This window comes from Syngnathus scovelli, chromosome 5, assembly GCF_024217435.2.
Source record: "Syngnathus scovelli strain Florida chromosome 5, RoL_Ssco_1.2, whole genome shotgun sequence".
NCBI lineage: Eukaryota > Metazoa > Chordata > Actinopteri > Syngnathiformes > Syngnathidae > Syngnathus > Syngnathus scovelli.
The window spans coordinates 8,737,297-8,763,558 of NC_090851.1; the positions used below are offsets into that span (position 1 = coordinate 8,737,297).

Below are 26,262 nucleotides of genomic sequence, written 5' to 3' on the forward strand. Positions count from 1 at the left end.
CATAAACAATTGAACACATTTAGCTACAAGTTTTTAGTGAGCACTTTGTTGCGAAACTTAGACCCCAGAGAGCTGTGCTGTTTCATAAGATTCAAATCAGTTCTAACTTAATGAAGTGTTATCTTGCCATTTGAGGCTTGTGGTTGCGGCAGTAAAATGGAAAGAAAGTTGACATTTCCAAACTGAGGCCTGTAGCGGGCCTCTCTCGTAAAATTCCCAATGTCTTCTCAGAGAAGGAGTTTTTACCATTCTCCTTTTCCACCTTCCATGATCTTTACAAGCTTGAGGCAGAAACATCTGCTCCTCGTCCACTCCCTCACTTCACAGTCACCCACCAAACAGACAAGTGGGAAAGACGAAAATTTGCCTTTGGAAATATAAATCCCTTAGAGTAGGAATTTTGCATTTCTTTGAAATTCTGCATTTCTATGTCATGAATATTGTTTCTAATGGAGTTTGACAGAATTACTTCCAGCAGTCCAAACAGTCTTACAATACCAGACACATTCCTTCAAATGAATTACGATGACAAAATGTCTACACTCTATTCATTCAGGGCAGCTCTGTTTAGCCTTGATGGGGTGAGCGGAGAAAGGAAAAGGCAGTCAGTCTTCTGGCTGTGCAACAATGTGATTTCCAGATAATAATCAAAAAATTAAAGTGAAACAGTCACAGGCAATCATTTAATCGGAAAACCATCATTGAGGAAGGAACAAATGATGTGAGCGCTTCCTCAAACAGGAAGTGATAGGTGGAGTGGGGGGTGTCCGTCAAGTCCGTTGCCATGGCTTCCACCCGGTGAACTAGGTTAGCTTGTGGCATTGGCCGCAAAGCGCACACAGTAGCCCGACATACGGATTCAATTGTTTCTGTGACATGTTCATTTTCCTCTCCGCCGTTTGATATAATTCTCTGCAATGTAGGTCAGAGAATAAAAATAGACAGAGGGAATGTACATGAGCTAAATGTATCGTTAACGAGGTATAAATTGTCAACATAATATTCCATTCATGTGTTTTTCTCTTATTTAAATGAGCGTTACATACATAAGTGCAGACAGTTAAGAAATCTACAGGGTCCAGCTCTTATGAAATTTATTTCATATAATGAGTTACATTTAATTTTGTGTGACATACATACTTGCAAAGTAACCCAAACTGGTCTGGAACCAAAAGATGACTATAAATCCTGCAATAGGTCATAAATTACATTCCATTAATAATTGACATTCTACTAAAGTCAGGGGTGTAAATTTTATTTTTATGAGTCACATGGGGCTCACTCCCAGATATATTATGAACTAGAGGGGGACAAACTTGAAAGTTCCAGTGTGTAATATTTGTACCTAAAAAATATTCCTCATAATTCCAATACATGGTTTGTAATTAGGTGATGAGCAACACCACATCCACCCAGGATAACTTACTTTATTTTTAAACAATGTTGGCCCATGGGCCAGACAGGGCTCCTCTTGTGTCAGTGATGAATCATGTTATTATTCCTTGTGTGCAGTGTGTGTACGTTTTTCCAGTTACTAGATAAAATTATTAACTCTTGGTGGACATTGAGAAGGAATCAGCACATAATATTGAATGAGAAAAACAACACATCGAAACAAAGAACCTTTCGCCACACCACAATGTTCTTTAGCAGAGTAAATAAGATGCCATCCCATGGATAATCTTGTAATACTGTAAGACCAACAAAGAGGCTGTTTAAAAAGTATTTGAGTAGTTTAACACATCTCTTTTTACTAGTTGTGATGCCAGTGTCTCTCGCTGTATATTTGTTTGACGGATATAATGGTAGAGTGGCAGTAGGTGGGGACGTGGCATAATAACATGTCTTCACTCAACTGTGGTTGGCGTGAAAGCACAGTCAGCTCCATCGGGCTGTAAGTCCCCATTGCAACTTGTTGTTGGCAAGTGGCCCCACAAATCAGAACACAACTTCAGATGAGTGACTGGTTCTTCCCGGCCGTTGTGTGGTGGCACATTAAAGCAATTCAGTTTATTTTGAATTGCTCTTATAAATATCTCAGCTTTGATGGAGTCTCGAGTGTTACGGTTCAATGAGAGATGATTATCAAGAGTGCGGCATCCACATGTTTCTAATCAATATAAGAAAAAAAATAGCTAATATTAATAATGCTAACTAATCAAGTTTATGACTCTGAAGTGCCTTCTGTGTGGAGTTGGCACGTTTTCCCTGTGCCTGTGAGGGTTTTCTGCAAGTTTTCCATTTTTTCCCCCCACATTCCCAAAACATGCATGATAGGTTCATTGGAGACCAAATTACCCATGTGTGAAATTTATGTTTGTCCTCAATAACACCACATAAAATTGCCCTACAATTATGTTTTTGTCACCAGATTACAACATGAAAAATACAGATTCCAGATTGTTTTGTAAAAACAGTGGAAAGTTAGTTTTTCCTTTCTCTGCTTATATTTGATGTTTTTCTGTCTGCGGAACGGACAGGATATAAACAGCAACTGCAACTGTATGATTATCAGTCATTCACTGTGTTTCCATATGGGAAGAAGATCATCTGTGCATGTGTGCATAAGTCTACATATGTGTTTTAGTTTGTGGTCATGGGGAGCCAGTGAAAATCAGTCCCACATGCATGTCTAACCAGTGTGACCATCATTCATACAAAAAGAGAAGCGTCCAGGAAAAGAGTGGGAGACCACCTTGTTTTCTTCATCTCAGTGTTGATTGACAAAGTTGAAGACATTCATTCAAGTATGTGTGTGAAACAAAAATTAAAACACAAAACAGTTAAAAAGGCTGACCATGTGCAACACTGCGATAGTACAATCAGGAAATTTTTAAAATTTCACCACTTGCTCAAAAAGTATTTTTTCATTTTTTGCAAAAGATGAAGGTGTATACTGCCATCAAATGGCATTTCGCAACTATTGTTGGAATTGATACGTGTTAATAAAAATATTAATATACCCTCACTAGGTTAATAATAACCGCAATATAGTTGCTATAATACAAAAACAATCTTAATATCATTTGGAATTCGTCTTACATCATTCAACCGAAAAATAAATGACTTACAGTTGATTTGATTCTTAAAAAATGCACTGAAACATACAAAGATATTTCCTGTTTGCTGAGCTTTAATGTTATCTTGTGTCATCTTACGGTAATAGAAAAAGCCCCAAAAAATGTAAAAAGCTGCAAATAGGTCATTTGGTCAAATGTGAATCGTTATCTAGTGAACTGCTTCTGGTTTGACTTTTGAGGCTTGTTTTTCTTAAACATTTAGAATTTTTAACTGTACCATTTTCTTGTCCAACAAACACAACAAATGCTAACAAGAGTTAAAATGTCAATTGCTACGTACATGGAGTGAAAATCAAATTACTTTCGCCCACTTTATACTAATTAAATGAACTTTGGAAACTGCTAAAACACAACCGTGCTCCTTTTAAGTGGGAATTCCACTGTTTTACCTCTGTTGATACAACATGAAATGGAATGATCAAAGCGAGAATTTAAAATGCTTATTCACTGACACTGAAAGGCCGTTAGCCTGTGGAAGGGTCACGGGAATGTTTGAATAAGTCTCAAAGGGATCGTTTGGAAGTGACAGCTGCAGACCGACTAAGGTTCGATGGCGATGGTAAAGAATTTTTTTTCTCAGACTTCAGTCTACAACAGTGGTGTCAAATTCTGGCCCGCGGGCCAAATTTGGCTCGCAGTGTAATTATATTTGGCCCGCAAAGACAAATTGTGCTTCGACTTTGTGTCAACACGAAAATTGCAAATTGTCTTCACTTTTAAAAGAATAGAGATGTTTATCACAATTTTTTTTTCAAAATTTGAACAGTTCTTACTAATCTCTGATTTCAAAACTAGTTATTCATCGGTTTGTTGTGTCGCCTATACTGTATATAATATGAGATATTTATTTGGGTTGTCATAATGACTCTCCGAAGGAAACGATGACTACAATGCGGCCCACAACAAAATTGAGTTTGACACCAAATCAGCACAAATGCAAAAGAAGAAAAGACCGCTGAAACCAACCCACACCTTTTCGCACATCTGGCATCCTCTTATCATCTTCCTGCAGACAAGAGGGGAGTTATTTGTCTCATTAGTGCATCCACCAGTCGCCAAATGTCTGGCCTTCACTCTGCAGCAATATGATTAAAATGATACTAATGAGTATGAGGACAGGCACAGAAATGCGCACATAAAAAATGGGGTCATAATAGCTTGTACTCTCACCGGATGTAGAGAAAGGGTGAATGCTCAAGTGACTTGATATGAAAGTTTGACGCATTTATGGTTGAGTCTTATCAGACAAAGATATGTGGAACAAGGAGCGATATGATATCAGAAAATTCACGTTAAATCAAGGTCAGTTTGTTTCTTCATGCTGACACTGTTACTAGATGCCAATATAATAATTCACCCCTCCCACTCAAAAAAAAAAATCAGCATCATGTGACTTGAACAATTTAAGGAAATCCAGCCTTGGTTTTAGGATTGTGGGAAGAACGGGTTTATGGACTTGAAGGAACGTAAAATGTCGTTCTGGTGAATAATGTCTAAGAATGCTCCAGTAAAATGTAACTTTCTCGGAAGGCTACAAAGTTAAAAGTCACACAAGTCACCACTCGATGCGTTCGGACCAAAAATATCTGGAACATTTCTCTCAGCTTGAATGTTTTGAATCAGTACTTTGACCCGGGAATGTCAACATTCAAAAGCGAAAACCCACACAGTCGAGAATGCACACTAAGAAACGAAATCTGCACCTGCATATGATGACAACAAGCAATACCACACAGGAAGTGGCAAAAAAAGTATTCCAAATAGTTTTTTTTTTTTTTCAAAGCAACAAAAATCACTGGCTTGAAGAAGGATTGTTGCAGAACAATCTCCCCCAGGTACCCATGATGCGTTTCATCATGTGAAGGAAAACAAAACACTCAGTAGTTCTCAATTATAGTTATTGAACAAGACTAATACGACATTGGTATTTAAAAATAATGGAGAAATACTTGATGAATTGTTTGCATGTATGTATTTTTTAAAAATAGTATTTGTAATGTGACGAATCATTGCAGCCTCCTGGCAATTATTCCCTATACTGATCTAAATCCTGCCTCTCTCCCTCAGTTCAAATCATGCTAATTCAATGCCTGATTTCCACTAGTGTTCCACAGGGCTCTGTTTTAGCACCCTTGTCGTTAATATTGCCTCCCGCCAAGTAATATTTTCCATGAAATCTATATCTTCACAACTACTCACGTTACACCAGATTACTAGTCCTCTAAACTCACTTCCACTTTCCTACCTTTCCCTTTTATCGGCTGCTTCTCTGAACTCAAACCTTCATGCATCCATTTTCTATAGCACTTGTATTATGTATGTAAAACATTTTGGCTATAAGGAAGGAAACAGGAAACTGGAGCGTGAAGAGAAAGCAAAACAAGAAGTCTAGAAAAAAAAGGGACTTAAACTGAGTGAAGAGTTGAGTAACAATGATGCCAAAACAAAAGAAAAATGAACAAATGAATTACACAAGCAACAAGCAGGAGGTAATGAGCGAGGCAGAATCCAGTACAATGAATTGTGGGGGGAAAAGCACAACGGTTGAAAATCCACAATACAGTGAAACAATTTTGAAAACTTCTCCCACTAACTTTAAACCTATCCCGATTTAATATAACACTTTTTAAAGTACGCCTTAGTCTCACAGTGTTTTATTGGCTTTTTGCTTCTTGTGTGGGAGCTGTGAAAACAAACAGGACCTTAATTGGGACTGGTGAAAAGTCCAATGTTTCAGGACAAGGAGGCGGAGATGGAGGATGGGAAGTTGGGAAGGGCCATCTGATTGCTTACTGGGAAGTCAAGAAGCAGCTGTTTAGAATGAGCGTGAGTCATCATCCTCCACAGACTCAACTAGCCTCCTCCTGTCTATGTGTCCCAGAAAAGGAGGCCAGGATAGGTCCTGAAATAGAGCACACAAACATGTGTGTAGGCAGTGGAAGACACACAGGCGGGCAGGCGGGCAGGCGGGTTCAGCAGGCAACGTGATACGATGCTAGTGTGAGAAATGCTTGTGTGGAAAAGGTGGAGAGAAAGGGAAAGAGTGACGAGGGAGAGACTGTGTGTGAAAGGGGAGAAAAGAAGGGCTGGGGGAGGCCCGGAGGAGGCGTGTTCAGATTGAGAGGGAAAAAGCTGCTGGTGGCTCTCATGCACACAAACACACTCACACACTCCGGCGTTTCTCTTTGTGTCAACTCTTTTGTGGACTCTAAGCGCTTTAAATTCCTGTGAACCTTCTGTGAGGACTTCAGTTATTTCTTATCACAAAGTTTGCAGATTTATTGTTTGGATATGGGCGGAGGAAAAGAGCTTCTGCTTTTTCTTGGTAAGTCATTCATAATTCTTTTACTGTTTAACATTGTGAAGAAATGAAAAGGAAAAACAAAAAGGCTTAGTTGTTAGGATGCCTTTGCCGACACGCACATTCTGAACAATTATTTGCATTTAATCTAGTCAATGATTCATTTATGCCCAGACTATCACGTGTTAATTCGCTCACTGCCATGACAAAGTGTCACACTGGTCACACCTTGTAAGACTGAGGCTAAAAGATGTTGTGATTGAATCTGGAATCATTACATACAGTAGATGTTGATGATGTTTTCCTAGTAACATCTTTATATATATATCTAAAAATAGCCTTGATAACAATTGCCATTTTGTTGCATCATACTGAGATGTGTCAACCAATATGTAACTCCACTATTTAAAAGTTCTCTCAGAATGATGCTGTAGATTTTTGTACCACTATATAAAACACACTGTTGAAATGCTGTCTGGCAGTCTAAATACAAATTCATGGTGAAAAATGGCTTTTCTATTATGTGGATGTGAAGGCAGGATATGTAATTATTTCATTTGACCATATAATCAGATTTTTAAAATTGGATTAATATACTTTATTATATACTCTTTATGTACCGCACTTCTCATGAGTTTCACAAAGTCAATGAGTTGTTTCCTCATGATGAGGAACAAACCACACACAAAATCCGATGTGTTATATGCTGACTGCTCAATATATATTTTATATGTATTATATATGTAACTCCACTATTTAAAAGTTCTCTCAGAATGATGCTGTAGATTTTTGTACCACTATATAAAACACACTGTTGAAATGCTGTCTGGCAGTCTAAATACAAACTCATGGTGAAAAATGGCTTTTCTATTATGTGGTTGTGAAGGCAGGATATGTAATTATTTCATTTGACCATATAATCAGATTTTTAAAATTGGATTAATATACTTTATTATATACTCTTTATGTACCGCACTTCTCATGAGTTTCACAAAGTCAATGAGTTGTTTCCTCATGATGAGGAACAAACCACACACAAAATCCGATGTGTTATATGCTGACTGCTCAATATATATTTTCCGCTACAAGAGCACGATAATAGCCATAATTTCCAACTGGTTAGGAATTGAGGGTTTGGCCACTTTATTTTTGTAACAGCAAAAATAGCTTCTTTTTCCTGTCTCTCACTCACTGCATGTCCATGTGATGTACATGCGTAAAAACAGTTACAGCCAAATTCATTTATACCCGAGCAAAATATGTTGTGTTAGAAACAACACAAAATAATCATATATTTTATTTGTTTTTATCTTTGGAAAATCATCGATTACAATTTAGAGAAGGTGAAATTATTTATTTTCAAAAACACCCTGTCAACTTATAGCATGGTGTAATCATGCTCATAGGTCACAAATGTCAAACTCAAAGCTTAGGGCCAGTTTTAGTCGGCGACATGGGGCCCATTCTCTTTTCCTGTCCCCCCCCCCTACTTGTATTTTGCTATGTCTTTCGTTTTAAGAAGCTGTTTATAAAAAGTGGAAGTGTGTCTGTCTGTGCTGTGTTGTATAGACAAATACTTTCACACGGATCAGACACAAAGCCTAAAATTCTTTTAACCCAGAAGTTTACTCATGTTTCAGATTGATCATGATTTGTCAAATTCAAGAAAAAAAGAATCACTTGTGAGTAGGAGGAACAACAGGTGTGGTTTGATCAGCTGTGACTGAGGATTGCGATAAATCACATGACCTTTTATTAGTAAAAACGAGTCTTATGATTATGAAGTCACACAGTCATACGCATTGAGGTGACAGATTGTGAACTATTGACACGGTGTGGTTGCAAGTGAAACTGAACTTTAGTCCAATAAAATATGACGTGTGAGGACTATCTAGGTCATGTTAATCCATATACAGTTCTGATTGGTGATCAGCTGCATCAAAGTCACACTTTGTTAGTTTTCAGGCCTTGTGTTTTTTAGTCATATACTTGGAGGCTGTCACGCTGTTTGGCACTCTTACTTTCAAATTCGGTCTGGTTTTATCTTCACGGGGGCACTGTGAGCTCCAGCCCTGCCACAAACAGGGGGCTCATTGTAAATGAGGGGAGGGAGCTGTTTGCGCAACAAATATATTCTGTGTTACATGCCTGTTGTGTGGCTGGCTAATCGAATGTCTGAGTGGCGGGGGAGGTTGTCATGGTTGCAGGCGTACTAAATAACAATAAACAGATGCCATAATTACAATTCTCAACTTCACCATTACATCATTAGGTTTCTCCTCATAAAATACAAGTTTGTTTGTGAGCATATTGCACATTATTGGGAAAGCGAGGGTGACATTCATTTGAATAAATCTGCTTTGGTGTTTGAGAGGAACAGGGCATTACACACTTTATGCAAGTAGTTACACAAGAAAGATCGACTCATGGGTGAAGACACATGATAACTGTCAGTCACGTGAATGACAATGAAACACAATATGTTTCCACTTTCAGTCAAAACGAGAACCCCGCAATTACAAATTTGGGTTTGACAGTCTCTTGTGACACTATTGGCACAGTCGGGCTTGGTATTGCAATCTTTTGTTTTAAGCACCGTTTTCTTTTTTTTTGTTTTCAATGTGTACGCACAGATTTTTTTTCAAACTGAACTTTCGAGTCCAGCTTTCTATGTAGTTCATTGAAGCCGAACAAAACTGAATAGTGTTCACATGAGGTACTGCATATTGTGGGGTGTTGTCTGTGGCACAAATAAAAGCTCTTCTCTCTCACATGGGAGCAATGATCACTATAACAACTACTACAGAAGTAAAATCATACAGCAGAGGGTCATTTGGTTATTTAATAGCATAAAAGAGGAAGGAAGAGCAATAGAACTGCATTGTTGGTCTCCCACTAACCTTGAAGCCAACATCGTATTTCCCATTTTTGTTTTTCATTGGGAAGCATTAGACTGATAGTAGTAGTTAGAATGTCTGCCTCACCTCACCATCAATGTTTTTTTTCTGGGTACACACACCTGTGACACAAATGAGTGTTTTCTATTCAGAAAACTAACAGTTCTCACGGTTTGTCTACAGGTTTCATGTGCACTTTGAAGAAGTGCATGGCTCAGTGTGACGGTGGCATGAAAAAGGAAGGAAACCAATGTGTTGGTAAGAAACCTGACTCTGCTTGGTTCCAAATCTCCTCAATATCTCTTTACCTAAGGTTGCTAATATCATAGTATGTCCAGTTTGGTGTAAAAAATATACAATCTTTCTTGAAGTCTTGCCATCTTAAAACATTTATCTTAAGAAGAAATGTTTGAAGTGACCTTTGATGCATACAAATGGTAGTCAACCACATGTTCATATATTTTTTGCAAGAGAAGTAAATATGCGACGACAATAATACACAAGTAACTCTTCTCTGACTTTCTTCGAAATGTCCAGATGTGGATGAGTGTACGGAAACTTCAGGATTATGTGGTAAGCACGCACAGTGCTTCAACACAAACGGCAGCTACTATTGCCAGTGCGAGCCTGGTTTCCACAACATTAACAGAAACACAAACTTCACCAGGTTTAATGGACAGTGTGAAGGTGAGCAAACCCGTTTAGGCTCAAACGTAGATTTGTCTTATCTCACTCAATGTCCTTTTTGCACTCCTTTATTAGACAAAAATGAGTGTGACTCTGATAGCTGTGGTTCCATGGCTCACTGCATCAACTTGATTGGGAGCTTTCGCTGCGTCTGCCAATCTGGGTACACCAACAACAGCAATGGAGATTGCAAAGGTGATTCCCGTCTTGTTTTGCGGGTCCACCTTTTGTGTGACAGCGGTAGTTTCATAACCACACAGTCTTGACGCTGGAATTGGTGGATGTAAGTTTGAGGTTTAAATAGAAAATCACTCCATTCACTCAATTAGACACGATGATTTAAAATACCTTCAGCATGTCTTTAATCCAAGATGGGGGAAGCTCAGTTTTTTTTTAGCTAAGCTACATAAACAGCTTATTTTACCTTCTTCATTATGGTAGAAAAACAAAGAAAAGCGCAGTTGTAGTGGTCAGCAGAGTGGGTGGTATTCAGTTTGCACACATGTAGATGTTGAATCGAAAGTCTTGATCAAAACATTAAAATGTTTATTAAGGCAGACAGTTTGATACATTTAATATTCTTGTATCTCATCTTATTTGATTTGCACAGCGGTGGTAAAAGTACTCACATTATATACCTAATACAGATATTTGTGTCATAAAATACTCAGATAAAAGTAAAATTATCATTCAACTGTTCAATGGTGAGAGTGCAAATTAAATGTACTGTCAATTCTGTTGGCTCAGATCAAACTTTTACGCTATCGAAACAATATTTGCGCATAGCTTTGCTCACTTTGCGACCTGACAAGGAATAAAATGCCAAAATAGCAATGGACTTTCCCTTTTGCAAGTTATATTTTTCTTACATCTTGCTGTCATCATGTAGGTCGACAAAAGTAGCAAGCATATTTTGTTGAGTAGACTGTCTGCTTTCAGATATAGGGAGTAAAAGTACAAAATGAAAATAAATACTGAAAAATATAAAATCTAGTTTTGTACATTTATGAAGTAACTCCAACTGAGCCCAACCCAACTCTTAACCTAACCCTAACCCTAACCCTAACCCTAACCCACTACCGGTTGTGCAGGCGTATCTAATTTTGGCGTTGAAAACTGTCTGTTTCTCTTCCCCCAGACATCAATGAATGCGAAATATCTGAGAATCGAAAAGAAGACCTCTGTGGAAGTAAAGGAAGTTGTAAAAATCTAAATGGAAGTTACTGGTGCAAGTGTGCAAAAGGATACACAAATTTTGGAAATAAAAGGACTCCATGCTCAAGTGAGTGTTTGTATCTTATTAATATTTCATAACCTATGTGCTCCCACTGAAACTTTATACCTTCCCCCTCCAGAACTGGATTGCAAAACCTTTGATTCCGAAAGTGTAGCTGTGCAGGTAAATCATTGACTTATTTTCACTACAGTTTAGTTCAATTTTGGTAAATAGCACATCTGTTGGAAAGAAAGAAAAACAAAATGCACAAGCGCATAGCACGTAACAGCACAGATCATTTAGATGGAATATTTAAAAGGGGGGGTGGCGTTCTTCACACTGGACCCCTGGTGTTATTTTATGTCTAAATTCAAGTGGGTATGTTGAAAGCTGAATAGCATTATTATCGTGTCCTCTCACAGCATTACAGTGGCTTGGCAGATCTGCTATCCATAATGAGAAACAGCTGCATGGTTCTCTCTAACCCAAATATGAGCAACGGAAGCAAGGCCGATGGAGATGCGCTACTGGAGGTCAGCAAAGCAAACACATGTCGACACATCGCGGACTCGAAAAACACACACTGTTATTTTATATGCGTTTCAACGTGCATAGAGACTTCTGACCGCGTCAGAGACCGTCTTATCATCAGTCGACATGGACTCGAGTGAAGGCATGTATGGGCTGCTAAATACAATGGAAAACTCCATCAGGCTCATTGGCCCACAACTCAGAGACAACCACATCTCGATGGGCTCCAATGAGACAGGTAAATTCGCCAGTGTAATACAACACCACGGGTGGACTACGGGCTTTAAAAGAACTGTTTGTTTGAGTAGCTGTGGCGATCGCTGTGGAGAGGGGAACATCCCCGCCCACTGGACCGATTCATCTGGGGACTGAAAACTCTGCGCTTGACACCGACTGGACAACGGTGGCTGGAACAGGAGCATATCCTGGTATACTTTCCTTACTATTTCTTGCAAGAAGAAATAATCACCATAATAGATCTCCGCCAAGACCAAATTGTTAGCAGTAAAAACAAAAGGTCATGGCACTCTATTTATTTCCATTGAGGGCACAGTAACTCAAAAAAAAAAAAAAAAAAAAATCCTGTAGCCTCACCTTTATCCAGTTCTCATTAAATAGCAATACTTTTTTTTTGGCTCGTGTGTCATCTCGCTAAAGTTTATTAGAATTAGTCAATGGTTTTGGCAGTTAGTACTCAAATTCCAGTATGTCTTTCTATGCTTTGTTTTAAAGACCCATATAAGAAAATGTGTTACTTGTTTTGAAATGTGCCCTGCGATTGATTAGTGTCGCCAAAGTGTAGCCCGCCACTCACTCAAAGTAGGCTGACTTCATCTTCCTTGCCGTCCTAAAGACAACAAGTGCTATGGACAACGATAGATGGATCTTAATGTCGTCCATCTGCTTCCAAATGCAATAATAATATAACCATATGACTCACATTCATATGAACTGGAGCAAAAAAGTAAGATAAACATAATTTCAGTCACTGAGAAATCATGATGGTAGTTTTTCCAAAATGCCGAACAACATTAAAAACAATAAGACATTGCATAAGTTGCTTCCTATGTTTGTTGGAGGTAATTGTTCTGATTAATAGATAAATGCTCATCCATATCTATTTTGCTTGTGTTTTCTTCTAGGTTTTGCTATGGCTGCCTTGTTGAGCTACCATAACCTGGAAAGATCTGTTAACCGCTCCTTTGACAAGCTCCAAGGATTTGAAAAAGATGGCGTTGAACCGACTTTCGAAATCTTCTCCCGGGTTGTGTCTGTTGTGGTGTCGAACCCATCCACCCAGAACCTGAGCCACCCGGTCATCCTCACACTCAAACATCTCCAGGTTTGTAGACCACTACTTGAGTTTCAAACCCAGAACCTCCTGAGTGTCTGGTAGAAATTGGCAAAGCATCCATGCTTTAATCACTGCAATCACGAGCTGTGCCATGCGGTAAAGCGAAAGATCTTCTGGTTTTGCTCGTGTGGTTTAGAACAAATCGGAGGCAAGCTACATCTGTGCTTACTGGAACGACAGAGGTGCCTGGGCCACAGATGGTTGCTATCAACAGAAATCCAATGCCACGCACACAGTGTGCCGATGTGAACATCTCAGCAGTTTCGCCGTGCTGATGGCGCACTATCCCGTCGATGTAAGAAACAAGAAACGCACCCTATAAATATACATACATGCACCACCTGGTGGCCTCAATACATTTGTCTAAAGCTCAAGGAAGTCTAAGAACCCTCTCTATAATAATTTGATGTTTTGAAATGATTTCTCACTGTTGGAATTTCCCCTCCAGCAAGCCTTTGCCATCCAGTTGATAACAAAGATCGGACTGATCCTCTCCCTGCTGGGTCTGAGTTTTTCCATCCTGACATTCAAGTTCTGCCGCTCCATACACGGAACACGTACAACCATCCACTTGCATCTTTGTATCTGCCTCTTCATCGCTGATCTCATCTTCCTGGTCGGCATTTCTCAAACAAAACCCGAGGTATGTTTGCCCAAGTGGATAGAAACATTGTTTCCATGGAATGAAACATCTGACGGGGCCCTCAGCTTGATGAATTTGTGAAGAGGCTGCCTTCATTGTTTACATACTGCATAGCAGAAGTCAGCTATTAACATAACAACTCATCTCGGTGCGACATTAGAGCATCGTATGACGTTCATGATGCTCCTGCCCCTCTATTAAAATTGACTTTAATTTGAATTTAAGACAACTAGATAATTCAATTGACTGATTTTCAAGTTATGTCATTACAATACCAGCAATTTCTTAGCAGTCTAGTCAGATTGTACTGATGTCATTCTGTATATTTGTAGCTTTCTGGTAATTGCTATCATGCAGTGATTTCTCTCCATTTTGACACCAGATATCATCAAACCAAAATACCAAAAGGGCCAAGTACCTCCATATCAACAACATTAAAGTAAAGTAACATAGGATGCCTACATCTTTATAAAAAGCGAGGCAGACGTTTCATTCCTAAAAAGTAAACATGTATTTATCTTTGCAAATCACTAATATTTTGCCTGGATCAGGGACTAAAATAATAATCCAATAAAATATACTGAATACAAAAGGTAAATGAGAATTATAAAGGGTGAGTTTGAAAGTCCTCTAAAAAAAACAACAATTTTTGTTGCATTTTAAAACCGTGATTATGACTTGACAGTCATCCATGATGAATATAATCTAATAAAAAACATCAGAGACTTTCTGGCCCCATCTTGTGTTTCTAATTGGATATACAAACGAACAACAGCAACCAATTCAAAGCGCTGTCTTTATAAGGTTAGCCCAGTTCTTATAAACACAGTAGGAATCATTTGGTTCATCTGCTCTCCATGCAACTTCCGTTCCTCATTTGTTTATATTGCATTACAGGGAGGCTGCAGGTTTATTGCTGCCATGCTCCATCTTTTCTTCCTGGGAGTGTTTGCATGGATGTTGCTTGAGGGGGTGCAGCTGTATCGCATGGTGGTCCGGGTTTTCAATGCCACTATTCGGCCCCTCTACTTATTCCTCTTCGGCTACGGGGCACCCTTGGTTGTTGTCATTGTAACTGCCATCATTAGACCCAAAGGATATGGAACTGAGGAGCAGTAAGTGTATTTGGAAAAGAATCAAACGTAAAGCGCACAGCGAGCTCTGCTTTTACTTAAAACTGTCATTCCCATATCTTCACTACAGCTGTTGGCTGTCCCTCAAAGACGGCCTCATCTGGAGCTTCTACGGCCCAGTGTGCGTCATCATCTTCCTCAATGTTTTCTTCTTCATCGTCACCGTCTGGAAGCTGGCCCAGAAATTCAGCAGCCTTAACCCGGATCTGTCCAAGCTCAACAAATTAAAGTCAGTGTGCTCAACTTCTTTTATAACCCCCCCACCCTGATTACAGATTTTTTTTGCACATTTATATCACTTAAATGTTACAAACCAATTTTGTTATCTCACAAAGATAACAGAAGTAAATACAAAATTCAGCTTCTAAATGAAACAGCAACCAAAAAAACCCCCCAAAGGACTGGCCAAGTCCGTCTGGACTCCAAATGTTTGTTTGTTTTCTTTCTTCCTTCTTGGCCCTCTTTTTTGCCAAAACCACCATGTCCAAGGAAGAACAACAGAGACAGAGGTCATGACTGACAAGGTCACAATTAATTACTGTGCTACTCATAGTTGGATACCCCTGCAGTCTTCTTCTGATCTAGCTGTGACCTCTGGCTTCAAGAATGTTGCCAAGACTATTTGGGAACATAGCTCTCGGGAAAAATAAATGTCCATCACAGCTCAGCTCCAGCCGTGATTGATTGTGACCTGAGACCTGGCAACTGTGATATTGTTTTCAGTCAACCGCAAGTGGCAAAATGACCGCCCCTTGAGATGGGTAAAACAAAAACGGATGAATTTTGCTGCTTAACTCATATTCCACAAACAAAACATTAATCTGAACAACCAATCTTTTGAAACCAGAAGTGTATAATGAAAAAACAGAGTTTCTTTTATTTTCATTCAAGGCCAGACCACATGATTAATTAATGGAAATCATTTCCGTAATTCCTGTATTTGCCAGTCAAGATTGATTACATTTTCTTTGACATTTACATCTGGTCTCTTTTTGATGTTTGCAAATTAGTAACTAGCCAGCCTGCTGCAAAGAGCTCAATCTGTTTTCCACTCTCACTCATTTGAATCTTTCAACAAGCAGTAAAGCAGTACACAACTTGCTCCACCGATGCTTTCAATAGTGCTCCTTTTCCGACAAAATGGAGCAATTCATCGAATAGTGTTGCATTTGCATTCATGCCAACTGTCTGATTTCCTCTGCAGAGCTTTCACAGTGACCGCCATTGCTCAGATGTGCATTCTGGGACTTCTGTGGGTGTTTGGAGCCTTCCTGTTTCGCAAGGGCAACACAGCAGTCGAGTACATATTCACCATTTTAAACAGCCTACAGGGAGCACTTGTCTTCATCATGCACTGCCTCCTATCTAAACAGGTAGAGTTCATACTCTGCTGTATACAGTACATATGTAGCCTCAGCCAGTCAGTATATTACAACAATTCTATTCAATTATTAAAGAAAAACTTTTAATAATGATTCATGTCTAATCACAGAAAATTGTGCGATCATTTTTTTTCTTGACAGTATACAATACTGTACATACAGTTTATGCCGTAACGAAGTTTCCTCATTGTTTTCTGTTGCTCTCTGCAGGTTAGAGAGGAGTACTACAACTTTTTCTCCTGCATCTGCACGCCAAAGAAAAGATACTCTGACTTCAGCAGTACAAATCCATCCAATAGCCAGTCACAAGTAAGAATCATGTCACTTCTACCGACTACTCCCAACAGACACACTCAGCACTAATATTTTGTCTCTATTCTTTTAGGGTTCTCGGAGTGGACAGAACACTGGAGAATCCCACATTTGAATCATTCTCTGTAGTCAACCCCACAAAAGAAATGAAGCTATTATTAGATTTTAAATCCTCAAAATCAACCTTTAATTTGTTTAATACCGATGAGCCAAGGCAACCACATGATGCTTTCGGGTCCTTACGACAAAGCTTATGTTTCACGTGAATAGAAAAGACGACGCGTTATTCTTTGGACAGAATGAAAAGTTGTATCATGTCATTACAATTTGTGTCAATCATGGTCATGTTTTTAAATAATGAATTATGGCCTCAACAGCCATGAAGCAGACCCAAGGTTAATAGTGGTTATGAAGAACCATTTGGGAAAGTTGCTTTCTGTTGCATCATCTTGAAAATATCTGTCTCATTATATAAGCTGTATTCTCTTTGAATTGTTTGGCTTTAGTTCCGCTTAGAAAAGACATTATGAAGTTTTGGAAAGACATTTCCCAAGTAAAATATTTAAAGCGAATAGGCCATTTCGAGAGCTTTCGTGCACTGTATTTCACTGTATGGGTTTCGTTTTATGGGAGAGAAAACAAATGACTAATATTGAACGTAATTCATGAACTGTCCCAAGTCAGGTTCATGCAAACCTCATGTGGGCCTTCAGTGTAATGAAATACAGAACCAAGCAAGAGTATAAAGATACAATTGTCAAACAAAATTTGAATCACTTAGAAGATATTCTATTTAGGTTTGCATTTGACTTTATGACAGTGGTTGATTGGACATTTTTCCAAAAGGATTTCTTGAGAGATACCGAACTCCGACCCACCCGTTTGATGACTGTGCAACTTCCAGTTATTGAAATTGTTTGTGGGATTAAATTCCACATTGTCATGTCATTATTGCTGCTCACTGCTTTGCTTCATGGTTACTGTAAGGATTCAAGTTAGGGAGCAGTACGAACCTTAAACAATTTCAGCACACTTTGTTTTCATTGAACATGCTTTATGACTTGAAAAGTATCCCGTCTTTTCGAACATTTTACTTGATGTGAAGTTATCGTAATTTATAGAAAGGAATCCGATTATGGCTGTTAAAAGAAGAGTCGGACAAGCTTCCTCCTGTAAACGGTGTTGGCCTGTATTTTTGTTTACATTCACATTTTGTCGTGAACACTCTCTTGGTGTATTTGACAACTTCTCTGTAGTTTGATGCTTGGCTACTTTTTTTGTGACCACTTTTTATTCATGTATAGCTTTGTGTTTTCTTGCACCTGTTGAATGTAAGATTATGGCGATTAACTGATGTATATAAACCTATTTTTCTACATTGTTGTTTTGGTACTGCTATCTTAAAAAGAATAAGCACCGGATACTTTATTAAAATATCTACTTGAACTGTGTACCTCATTGCAAGTGGACTCTCCTCTTTTACTTCAGACGATCTGCAGGATAAAACGCGCTGTTTCGAGAACTCTTTTCAGTGTTTGAGCAATAATAATAATATCATCAAGATAGCAACAGCCAGGTGTACCCACTGCTGGAGTAAAATATTTGTTGCAAACGCCGCAGGGAACCACATCACACAAATGAAAGCATGCATGACATGCCAGAGTGAACACATTCCTGAGCTGACAGTTTCAGGAGACTCAGTGTAATAATAGTAATAATAATAATAATAATGATAATAATACAAAATATGAGTTAGATGATTGTTTGACTATCATCACTACTTTTAAAGTCTCATTTTAGTTACCAGATACATATTTCACTTGTACAACTTGGCAAATAGACATGGACATGGTTCCGCTCTGAAGACAGTGAATCACACCGAGGGCAGAGCTGGGATGACGTAGGGCTCATTGCTCCAACCTGCTCTTCTCTCGATGTGCTCATCAGGTATTTTGCTTCACAGAATTGAGCTGCAAACATCTGACTGCAAAACGTCCGAGTCGTTTGGACACTGCCTTGCACTGCAGGTGAGCACCCTTTCACCACATAATAAGTTGCGTGTGTGCTGTTTGTACTGCTGTGTAAGTGATGCCCGATTGTGTCATAACAGATACCACCATGCATCTTGTCAGTGTTGTCATTGGATGTCTCACTATGTTGGGAGCTCTATTGTCGCTGCCCTCGTCATGTCTCATAACCATGTTGGCTGTGCTTGGAATCTTCATAGCGTGTCGCGCCCCTTGGAAGTTTGTACATGTGGCGCTACACACCTTCAAAAGAGACGTCCTGTAATGTACTCTAATCATAATGATTTTCTTCCTTCTAATCTATTCCCCTCCTGCAGTCCACTTTACTCACATTCCTCCTTTATCATTTCCTGATAGATGCCTGATTGTTATACTGCGAGTGAAGTTTGCAATGTACCAAAATGCCAGAAAAAGGAGAACAATTCCCACCTTGTTTGCCAAGACGGTCGCAAAGCACCCGGACAAACCAGCGCTTATCCACGAGCCCACAGGAGAGGTGAGCATTGTGACATTTATGTTTCAAATTCCTTATTTATACGCCGTATCAACAAAGCTGAGTGTTTGTGTCTGCACCGTCTGCCAGTCAGATTGGTGTCTGTGCCATCTTTTTCATTATCACAGTTATAATTGAGCCGTATATAACTCATGAGCTTTCTACGGGTATTTTTGCTTACCGCCACATTCTAAAAACATGGATTCTAGGTTAATTCAGGACCTTAACCCATCTATGAATGTGAGTGTGAATGGTTGTTTGTCTACAGTTTTACTGTATGTTGCCTGGGATGGACTGTCAGTAAGTCTTTGGTGTACTTAACCCTGATTTGGTTATTTCCAGGTCTGGACTTTCAGGGACCTGCAGGAGCAGTGCCACGCTGTTGCTCACTGGGCATTGGCACAAGGATGGGCGGAGGGGGACGTCGTGGCATTGTATATGGAAAGTCGTCTGTTATTGGTGGCGCTGTGGTTAGGTCTAGCTATGGTGGGAGTGGAGGCTGCTTTCATCAACTACAACCTGCGACTGAAATCACTGCAGCACTGTGTTAGTGTGTCCAGAGCCCGTGCGTTGGTGTTTGGAAGCGAGCTAACTGAAGGTAGGAAAGTAGAGGATACACTCACAGGACGCTTCATCATGTACATAATCTATTGCAATCCAATATGAGAGCAGTATGACTCGGAATTGGAAAACAGTGAAAATAAAGATCCGCAGGCATTTGCACCACAGCACAGCTGTTTATAAAAATAGAGCTGTTAGTGTTTTACATCACTCTCAACATGAATAAGTTATGCTACCAACGCAAATGTCTAACGCAATTTATCTTGAATCTCAGGTGTGGGTGTACCTAATGCTGTGGCCTGATTGGAAATGACTTTGGATTTTGTTCCAGCTATTTTTGCCGTGCGAGGCTCTCTGCATTGCGACATGGTATTGTTTTGCACCGGTGAACATGCAGATAAGGAGAAGATCCGTTGTCTCAAGGCTGCAGATCTGGATGAAGTGCTGGCACGTTCACACAAGCACCCACCCAGCTACACACTCAACAAGACATTCAATGGTGAGTCTTTTACAGTGTGAGTGAGTGAGTGAGTGAGTGAGTGAGTGAGTGAGTGAGTGAGTGAGTGAGTGAGTGAGTGAGTGAGTGAGTGAGTGAGTGAGTGAGTGAGTGAGTGAGTGAGTGAGTGAGTGAGTGAGTGAGTGAGTGAGTGAGTGAGTGAGTGAGTGAGTGAGCGTGTGTGTGTGTGTGTGTCAAGTTAAGAGCACGATTGCGTTGCTGTATCTTGCTATTACATATCATAAATGTCACTAAGTTGGAATTGCAACACCTTCATTTTGCAAAGCAAGTTTTTGCACGCATAGCAAACATGCACACACACATGCATGGACGCACGCACGTATAAACTCAAACACACACACACACACACACACACACACACACACACACACACACACACACACACACCACACCAGAGCAATTTGTCACAAGAACTTAACAATTTTTATTCATTTCTTGTTCATATTCATGTTCATCTACATTTTTCTATTATTTATTATATGTATGTATGTATATATATGTATATATGTATTTAGTGTTTTTCTTTTATTTTGACCCCTCCCTCAGAGCATTCCTAACTTAGTGCTTGTCAAGTCTTTGCCTGCATACCCTGTCAGAAACATTTGGGGTGTATTGACAGCGAGGCACACTTGTAAAGGAATGATGGGGGAGGTCTGCTTGTATACCACACAAAAGTTTCAAGACAGTTAAATTGCTCCCCTTTTTAAAGTTGTAATAGCTTCCATTCTTCTGATAGGAATATCTGGAGTTAAAAACTGCTTGTGGGAATTTTTTCTTGAACATCTGTCAGGTCACCTAAAAGAGGGCCCAATGGCTCGCTGGTGCAGGTCAGATGTTTGATGGGATTGAGGTCAGGGCTCCCCCATACTTCCACACCGAAGCACACTGTTGTCCAAAATGTCTTGATGAGATGAAGCAAGCTACAGAACACAGAATATACTGATTGCAAGATTTACGGATGAAAAGATATTAATTTTGAAAACATATTCAAGGTTTATGGTGGGCTCACTTGTATTTCCTTCTCTTCCCTTCCATGGCTTGCAGACAGACTTTTCTACATTTACACCTCTGGTACGACAGGAATGCCAAAAGCAGCCGTGGTGGTGCATAGTCGGTGAGCATAAACATCAGAGTTGACAGAAATGTGTCCTGGAGCTGTTCTTGTGCTTGAACGTTGAAGGCCACTGTGATCGTGCTTATCAAAACTGCCTCAAAGTTAGCAACGTTGGTTGTTTGTCTAAATGTGCCTTGTGATTGGTTGGTGACCAGTCCAGAGTTTACCCTGCCTCTTGCCCAATGTTAGCTGAGACATGCTTCAGCTCACCCCAGTGAGGATAAGCGGTAGAGAAAAAGGCTGGATGAATATTGAGGAATGCGTACTGTAAAAAACACATGTAAATTCCTGTGAATCAAAAAAATAAATAAACTTTTTTTCTTTTTTTGCAAAGGTTTCTGATTAAGCTTGCAATAAACATTTTCCTTAGGTATTACCGCATTGCTGCGTTTGGCTTTCATGCTTTTGGTTTACAACGTGATGATGTCATCTACAACTGTCTTCCTCTATACCACTCTGCAGGTTAGTCCATTTTGCACATTACTTGCTGGCCTTTTTATCTGAACAATTTCTTTTTGTATGAGACAATGGCCAAAATATACTTTCTGGAAATGTTAAAGAAGGTCGTTGAACTGTAGTTTGAAATAATTGTCGTTCACAGTAGCTAAACAGTTCAATTTGGGGGCTTGCAGGAACTATCATGGGTACAGGTCAATGTTTGCTCTTTGGTTTGACGGTTGTCATCAGAAGTAAGTTTTCAGCCAGCAGATTCTGGGATGATTGTGTTAAGCACAACTGCACAGTGAGTACATGATCTCATTTCTAACTGTTTGCAGAAAATGTCTTCATTTTAATGGAGTTTCAACTCTTGTATTGTACGTGCAGGTCATCCAATATATCGGAGAGATTTGTCGATACTTATTAGCCCAGCCCATTCACTCATCTGAGGAGCATCACCGGGTCCGTGTCGCCATTGGTAACGGTCTCCGTCCATCCGTGTGGGAGGAGTTTGTTCGAAGATTCAGAATAAAACATATTGGGGAATTTTATGGAGCCACAGAGTGCAACTGCAGTCTCATCAACATTGACGGAAAGGTCAACTTCTGTGCCTTTCACCCTCTTTGCCTCTCCTTTCATATGCCATGTTATCAATATTTTCTTTCTTGTTCAGGTGGGCGCATGTGGCTTCCACAGTCGCATCCTGCCAAACTTTTACCCCATCAGACTTGTCAGGATGAAGGAAGACAGCAGAGAATTGCTCAGAGATGCGCAGGGACTCTGTATACCTTGTCAACCTGGTAACCTTGAAAACATGACCACACTATGTGCAAGCAAAACAAGCCGTGATGAGCTTGAAAACATCCACTTTTCTCATCTTTTGTCCGTCTGAGCCCAGGTGAACCAGGGATGTTAGTCGGCTGCATCAATGAGAAGGACCCACTCAGGAGATTCGATGGCTATGCTGATCAGGATTCCACCAATCAGAAAATAGCACACAATGTCTTCCAGACGGGGGACTCGGCCTATGTCTCAGGCATGATGCAGTTTTTCATTTGCTGAGTCACATAAATTACGTGTCTGACACGTCTAGAGACAAGTAAGGATGATTCACAGCATGTGGTAACAGATAACATGTGATAACATGTTTCCCACCACTGTGGTATATAGATCAGCATCTTATGAGTTGAACCGTGATACAGACAATGATAATTTATACAAAAGTAGGAACAATGTGAGCTCAGCAAAATCAAAAATACCGTAACTGAAGGAAATAAAATATTTGGATGATTAGTTTTTGGTATTAAGTCTACTACGTAGTATAGCATACAGAGAACAGAGATAGTATTTCCCCAATAGCAAACGAGATCGGTAACATTCATCAAAAATCATCGGTGTTGGCTGATGGCCAATATTTGTTCTAGTTTGTACCAAAGGTTTTTGTAATTTTTATTGATGGCGTCAAAGGTCAAGGCTCTCAAGTTTGCCCACACCAAAGGCATCCAAACATGCTTTTATGGAGCTTGCTTTTTAGACTGGTAACAGAAAGGAAAACTGTTTGGAACTATACTTGGAATTACGCAATTGTCCAGTATGGGTCCAGCCAACGCCTAATGGGCTATTAAAATAATAAACTATTTTATAGTGCACATCAAAACGTGACTACATGTTCATGAGACGATGGCACCTGGAGGACTAAACCTGACATGATAGACCAAGAACTAATTACGTGGAACACACAAGACATGTAGCAATGAGTCCAAAATGTAAAAAAAATTCATAGACTCAGATTTGTTTTGGAAAGAAAATACAACCTTCAAATATTGTTTTTTCTTTCTTTTCTGTTTGTAATAATCATGCCCTCTAGTTTTCTTTAATTATAGTTTTTTATTTCTTTTCTATTTGTAATAATTGTGTCCTCTTGTTTTCTTTCAGGTGACATACTGGTGATGGATGATTATGGCTACGTGTTCTTCAGGGACCGTTGCGGCGACACGTTTCGCTGGCGAGGGGAGAACGTTTCCACCACAGAGGTGGAGGGAGTCCTCAGTGGCCTGCTAGGACATACCGATGTTGCCGTCTATGGAGTTTGCGTGCCAGGTGGAGTGGCGTGGCTTTATGATACGACTGTAATATCACAATATTGGAACAAATCCAGCAACAATGAAGAAGGAATTACTGAGCAATAGATGCTGTCCCTTCTTCACTGTAAAACCATGTATGATATAGAATTTAACTAAAACCTTATGCCTCACTTTATTTGTTTTTTTCTATTTTCCAGGTCATATTTTCCAGGTGTTGGTTTTCATAGCTTTCTTGTCACAAATGTGTGTATACAGGTGTGGAAGGAAAGGCTTGTATGGCAGCAATAGCACATGCAGAAGGACACTTCGATCTTGATGGCTTCTTGTCCTCTGTCCAAAAAGCCCTTGCCCCTTACGCTCGTCCGGTCTTCCTTCGACTTATGCCAGCTGTGGACACCACAGGTGAGTCGCCAGTGGAAACCCAAATAATACAAAACACTTTTTTGGGGGGGGAAATAATCTCACAAACTTGTTTTACTGCTCGACCATTATAGGCACCTTCAAGTTTCAGAAGATGCGGCTACAGAAGGAAGCGTACAAATTACAAAACTCCACAGAAAAGATCTATTTTCTCAACAGCCTTGTTGGGTGTTATGAGGCGCTCACTGATGAACTATATGACTCCATCCTGGAGGGACATGTGCGTCTATGAAGAGACAGATGCACTGTTAGTCATGGAAAATGAATTTTTGTATCCTCACTGGGGACCCAAAAACCCCCAAAGGATTTGGCGTATAGTTTTAGAGAGAAACGTTACATTTAGCCTCACTAACGAAAAATACAGGCCTTATATCAAAGATTTAAGCATTTTAAGGCAAAATTGAAAATAAATTAAACAAAAACATACATCACACAACCACTTTTGTGATTATTCGTAATTTGGCATCATCTAGTGGTCAATAGGAGAACCCCCGCGAAATGACAATGGAACCACGTCTTATGAACTAAAGTATTTGGACACAAATGTGGAGTTTTCTTCAATTAGAGACTATACTAGATTTCACTCTTCTGGGATTGTTTTCTAAAGGTAATTCACTCCAAAGGTGTGGAAGAGGGTTGAGGCAAGGGGTTCTCTTCTCGACCAAGCTCACCAAATCATGCCTGAAGCGCCTCCCTCTCCCAACTTGTTCCCATATAGATGGAAGAATCCATTGCAAATTCTGATTTACATCTGTGAGGAGGAACACAGGAACCCTTCCTTAATACTGTATTAATTAACAGATTTATGCAAAGCCATCTGCGTGCAATATGTATTTTCAGACTGTGAGGAGAGGGCCAAGCTGTGGTCACTGTGGGAAGCTTTCTGATGAAATGCTATGCAACAGCGCCTTTTGTGTGCTTCTTGGAGATGTCTGCTCTAACTTGATGACTTTGCACAACTGTATGGCTTCATGACAACTTTGTAACCCAAAGACACAGTAATTATAAGGCACATGTGTATGCTGGCTCTTTGAGATTGGCTTTGTGCATCCCTATGAATGGGACAACTATATGTCTCCGAAACTGTTTTTCTTCTGAATATATTCTCTTTGTATGTATGATGTGGATGGTGTTCGATAGTAGGCAGTAGGACCTTAGAAGAAAAAGCTGTGGTCAGTGCTTGCAACTGTTTCAAGTTTTATAGAGTGAATTACTACAGTCAGTCTGCACAGTAAGTACAATAATTGTGAAAGACGCATTTCATCATTTTGCGACAGAATGCTTTCATAGCAAAGAATATCCTGAAAAATTGATTTGACAACAACCATGAAAACCAATTGTCACGATTCAACTTTTGAGGATATTGTCTGTTATGAAAACACAAATGGGCATTATCATGTCCTGGATACCAGAGAATCTACCAAGACATAACAGGCAAAGCATAACAATTCACTTCTTCTTGCAGCCAGCTGTGGCTACAGAGGTAAACTACTACGTCTGCATATTGTTTACATGAAAACTTCTCACTGCTTTGAGGCTCAAGGGACCATGCAGGCTGTGACTCATCATCAGGAAATGAAACAGAGAGCATTGGAAGGGGTAACTGGTAGTGGGTAATACATATGGAGCCACTTTCATTTGGCTTGATGGAATATACCAAATGGAAGCATGGAACATTTGGGAGTTTATTTAGTAGGACTGCTCTTACATGTATTAGTGGAAAATCATCTGAAAGTTTTTTTTTCAAGCTGTGGTAGTCACTGATGGCAAGATAAAAAGTTTGATCTTCAAAGTGTATGCACATTGTACAATTCATTAATAGAGGTGGGCTGTGCATTTTGGTACCTGGGCCTGTTTTGTGTGTTGGTTGTAGAGATTCAAGATCTCTGCTAAATGACAGAAATATGTGACAAAAGTGTTTTTTTTTTTTTTCCCCATTAAACATTTCATAGGGAGCGGAATATTTTTTTTTCCCAGGATGAACATATTGCACAGCTATTTTCTGTGCGGGTAAGTTTTTATGTCGTTATGCAAAGTGATAAAAACTTTTTTTGTTGAAATATTTATTTATT

The 26,262-nt window shown here is 39.6% G+C and overlaps 2 protein-coding genes across 3 annotated transcripts; both read left to right on the top strand.

The window, feature by feature from the left end:
- The first annotated feature begins 6,053 nt into the window (after positions 1-6,053).
- LOC125969029 (adhesion G protein-coupled receptor E5) lies at positions 6,054-17,989 on the top strand. Its single transcript, XM_049720690.2, has 17 exons — positions 6,054-6,405; positions 9,462-9,536; positions 9,816-9,965; positions 10,041-10,160; positions 11,104-11,247; positions 11,321-11,364; positions 11,604-11,714; positions 11,797-11,950; positions 12,021-12,140; positions 12,855-13,054; positions 13,203-13,361; positions 13,515-13,709; positions 14,607-14,824; positions 14,913-15,071; positions 16,047-16,215; positions 16,435-16,533; positions 16,610-17,989. The coding sequence occupies exons 1-17, from the start codon at positions 6,372-6,374 to the stop codon at positions 16,649-16,651; spliced, it is 2,193 nt and encodes a 730-aa protein (XP_049576647.1). The 5' UTR covers positions 6,054-6,371; the 3' UTR covers positions 16,652-17,989.
- A 414-nt stretch (positions 17,990-18,403) lies between these two features.
- Positions 18,404-25,982, top strand: LOC125968793 (long-chain fatty acid transport protein 1). 2 transcript variants are annotated; one of them, XM_049720199.2, is made up of 14 exons: positions 18,404-18,563; positions 18,647-18,824; positions 18,921-19,059; positions 19,399-19,654; positions 19,949-20,116; positions 21,179-21,248; positions 21,619-21,710; positions 21,881-21,990; positions 22,074-22,283; positions 22,360-22,486; positions 22,585-22,722; positions 23,622-23,786; positions 24,026-24,172; positions 24,265-25,982. In XM_049720199.2, exons 2-14 carry the CDS (start codon positions 18,655-18,657, stop codon positions 24,420-24,422), a joined length of 1,950 nt encoding a protein of 649 aa, XP_049576156.1. In that variant the 5' UTR covers positions 18,404-18,563; positions 18,647-18,654; the 3' UTR covers positions 24,423-25,982. The 2 variants fall into 2 exon arrangements, with proteins under 2 accessions (XP_049576156.1, XP_049576157.1); XM_049720200.2 differs by lacking the exon at positions 18,404-18,563 and having other exon boundaries at positions 18,689-18,829.
- Positions 25,983-26,262: the final 280 nt, after the last annotated feature.